We start from the raw sequence: 4,394 nt of genomic DNA on the forward strand, positions 1-4,394 counted from the left end.
GTGCTTATATAACCTGGTTCTGTATTCTATAGACTTGCTTATAAATTAAGGTCCTGGAGTGGCCTTTAGAAAATCTGTGGAGGGAGCTGAAGGCTCGAGTTGCCAAACATCAGCCTCAAAACCTTAATGACTTGGAGAGGATCTGCAAAGAGGAGTGGGACAAAATCCCTCCTGAGATGTGTGCAAACCTTGTGGCCGTCTACAAGAAACGTCTGACCTCTGTGAATGCCAACAAGGGTTTTGCCACCAAGTACTAAGTCATGTTTTGCAAAGAGGTCAAATACTTATTTCACTGAGTAAAATGCAAATTAATTCATAACGTATTCTTGATTTTTTCTTGTTATTCTGTCTCTCACTGTTCAAAAAAACCTACCATTAAAATTACAGACTGATCATGTCTTTGTCAGTGGGCAAACGTACAAAATCAGCAGGGGATCAAATAATTTTTTCCTTCACTGTAGTTACATTCATTGATACGGCTAGGATTGTCTGTGGTAAGCTCTATTTCTGCCATTACTATCCATGGACCAAATCTTCATCATCCATAGGACTAAAATTCCCATCAGACATTTAGAGGGCATTGCTAGACGTCCTAACTTGAATGACTTTCACGTATAGCTGAAGATCAGTTGTGACCAAAACATAATCCACCCTCTTCGTAGTGTAATAATGTAACAATATTCACAGCTGTAGAGGTAAAGAGCATTCATGTATGTCAAATCTAATCTTCGGTTTTGGAACCATAAGCAGCCAAAGTACAAAACACCAATTAGTACTGCTAGCCATTTTGACACGGAATGTAGCCCTAAGCATCATCTGGTCATATCTTTAATTGAATGTCATGTGCATTTAATGTTTACTCAAGATTATTCTTACTTCTGTCCCAGGAATCACGGGATGATGGCATAATCAAAGCACCAATTATCTCCTGAACCAAGATTGGGACTCAAAACATCCTGGAAAACACAAAAAAGCCCAGAATGTTCACGGACAAGAATAACTGTTCATTGGCCAAAAAACCTGCACAGAAAAAGACAAGGCCTCATGGACTGCCTTCTCCGGCCCTGTGCTGCGCATGTGGACTCTGTATTATGTTAGCTGGGATTAACATCACGTTAGTCGGAGCCTTCGCATTTGGAACGTTTATGCCGATCAACAACCCTCCAATTATCATTGGACCTATACTGCTGGTTGTTGCTTTTGCGTTCTTTGGAGCTTGTTGTATCTGTAGCCGGAGGCCTCCAGCATATGGCGCTAGGAAATGTAAGCCAGGCTCTAACATAGGCTTTATTAAACCTGGGAATGCAGCCTTTGAGATTGAAACAAGTGAACATACAGTCCAGGACACAACCGCTGTTCAGCTCAGCCCAACCAACTCCCCAGTCTCCTCTCGGAAATCCTCCCCCGTTCATGAAAATTCTAAAATGTGCAAACTTTTCACTATGGAAGGCAATGGGCCAACAGTAAAATTCAACGCAGGTGGCGAGTCTATACAGCTTAATTTACCAAGAGACCCTGTTACATAAACCACCATTCGTATGGTAAACATTATTTAACAAGGCTTCCTATAGCTCCATGAGCAGGAGCTACTGACCAGGATCAGCATTCTACAGGCACCACGAGGGCTTTAGAGTGTGGCGGTAAAGCCAAATTTCAAAGAAAGCGGTTGAAATACCGCCGGCAGAGAATGAAACACACCAATTGTAACGGAACCCTGGGACATTAACAATCACACTCTGATGAAATAACATTCTCACAAGTGGTGTCATCAGCGCTTGTTGCTTTTGACCTGTGATGGTGTTTACTATGTACAGCTGCTTTCTCAAAACCATTAGGTTGCTCATCAGTTTTCATTATTTTGGACACGTGGTAAAAAGAGGACATTGTAGAAAGTTGCGTACGATCATTTTGTCTTGTTTGAAAAAGAAACAATGTTGGCATTCAACTCTAGATGTCTTTCAGTTTGTAGTATCTTACTGTGGACACACTTTGTAAGACTCAATGTATTATATCATGTCTTTATGTTAAAAACATATATTTTTAATATTTAAATTTCAGCCAACATGCCATGGTGCAGATGCTAAATGCCCCCACCAAATGGAGTATTGCACCACTTAAGAAGAAAAGAGAAAAAAGAAAGAAAAAAGGAGAAAAAAAAATGCAGTAACCAATCAAGAGGAGCCAACTGGGTGCACGCTCACTCATATTATTGAGTTGTAGGTATGAAAGACACAAATTTTTCGGATTAAAGGTTGTATTTCAAAAGATAGCGCAGTACATAATGTTTTATGCGCAGTTGGTTAATGTAAATGTTGATGTGTTTATTGTATTCTATTGTGTTTGTGTGATTTATGTATTATGATACAACTATGTATTCAGAGCTTTACTGGTTTACAAGAAAGGCAGAGTATAAATTGTAGCCAGTGTATTCTGGCATAAGAAATAAGGAGCCTTTCATCAAAGAAGATACCTTTTATTAGTGCTAATGAGACTATACGGATTTTTCTATTGTGAAATAAGGGTAAAATGGTTCATTTTTTTAAATTATTATCATTACGTCTTAAAGCATTTAAGAAAGGAGCCAAATCCTAAAGTGAGATATGTGGTGGTCAGCGACCAAATTAGTCCCCTCGTCATTATGAAATTCTTTTTATCCGTTGACGTATTCAGACAAATGCACTGAAACAGAAGGATATTACTTATTTAACATAAGGAAAATAATAAATCAGGTGGTTACAGGATCCCTGGCTTTGAAGCAGGTATTATCACACTATTTAAATCCTATTTGGTCTACCTGAAGGGAGGAAGAGACCTGGTGACGGAGATCCCTCACCATGCTTCCGTTGAAGGCCAGCTGCAAGACCATTCTCCTTACCACTTGAGACTTCTTCTGTAGGGTGCCAGAAGCCTTAGTACCGTTATAATCAAACAATGCCAATGTGGAATCTACTTCTTGTAAGCGTATAACAAGTACAGCCTTTTTCTTTTCTTACAAGAAGAGCATGTTGGTAAAATGCTTCAAGCTGATGTTGGCAGTTTTAGGAGTCACATGACTCATTTTCTGTCTGTGCCGTCTGAACGTTCTCTTGTGCAGAAATATTCTTTTGGAAAGCAGTCTGTTTCACCCACATACAAGTACAAGTACTTGTTATTGCAAAACACGTCACTAAACATACGCCACTTCCTCTAAAAAGGTAAATTAAGACCGAGCCACATCAAAAGTGGACATGAGGATTTACCGTTTTGGGAAGTTAGACAAAGCATGAAGCAGCTGAACATTTGAAAGATTTTTTTTAATTATTATTACAAAACCAAAAGAATATTCGGTATGCCAGCTAAAAGAGTTTGTAGAAGGAATTTAGAGATGAATCATTGAATGTTAAGAATATCACAAATACAATGGAATATCGCTTGTGAAAGCAGCTTTCATTATAACAGATTGAATACCGCTTGATTGCATTTCAATAAAATGATTTACGGTAAAAATATAATTGGCAAAAGATTGGCATAACATAATATTGTATTTGCATATAAGCGCTAAAGGTGCTGTTCCACCTAAATAAAAATAGTTCACTGGCATGGTAAGCAAATAAACCATAGCAGATCTGTCAGTTTCATCTTTCCCCCTGAAGGTTTAACCACATAAAATATGGCAGTTTTTATGCCTGGAACCTAGGAAAGATCTGAATAGGCCAAAAATAAGGTGCAATCATGGATTTCCTCAATCATTTCAATGGGAATCACAATTATATTATACTGGCGCAGTTTTAGGTTTCAAAATCCCAGCCGTGCTTAACCCGAGTGTGAGTGCGAGCCAAACTCATAACTATGCCAAATTCCACATACTATTTATTAGATTGGTATAGTAAGTGGTGGCTCATGTGGACTTTGTAGGCACATCTGGCTTGGCTTATGGGCAGCTTGACAAGGTTAGTCCTGGATAAGCTCATGCTGACTGCCCGGCTCTTCATCACTATCTATAAGTGAAATTATATAGATGTGGCCATCTTGAACAAAATGATTCAAGTCATTGAACCGCAATATATATATATATATATATGTGTGTTCACATTAAATATAAGTACATTATGCCAATGCAAATGCCAAAGTTTCTTATGACAGCCCTACCCAGCCAATTTTCTTTGTCACATAAATGGACCATTGGACTAACAAATATAAATAAATGGATAAATTAATGAGTTAATTAATTAAACCTCTAGGGAAAGTATAAGAAGCCACTGGAAACACCAACAGTTCTGCATATGGGCAGCAAGATGAAGTTTGATGGATTACACCCACCACCAAGCAGAACATGCCTTGAGTCCCATATAGTCCACCTTAGGAGCTCAATGCATGTTTCCAGACTCATGGTTCTGTTATGGTTGGTTAGTGTT

General features: G+C 38.6%; 1 protein-coding gene across 1 annotated transcript; it reads left to right on the top strand.

Moving 5' to 3' along the window:
• Positions 1–980: 980 nt before the first annotated feature.
• On the top strand, positions 981–1,526 carry LOC149288527 (transmembrane protein 275-like). The gene has a single exon (XM_089491685.1). It carries the CDS (start codon positions 981–983, stop codon positions 1,524–1,526), a length of 546 nt encoding a protein of 181 aa, XP_089347811.1.
• The last annotated feature ends 2,868 nt before the right edge of the window (positions 1,527–4,394 follow it).

This window comes from Sceloporus occidentalis, unplaced genomic scaffold, assembly GCF_023333645.1.
Source record: "Sceloporus occidentalis isolate IW3139 unplaced genomic scaffold, rSceOcc1.0.p SCAF_51, whole genome shotgun sequence".
Lineage (NCBI taxonomy): Eukaryota > Metazoa > Chordata > Lepidosauria > Squamata > Phrynosomatidae > Sceloporus > Sceloporus occidentalis.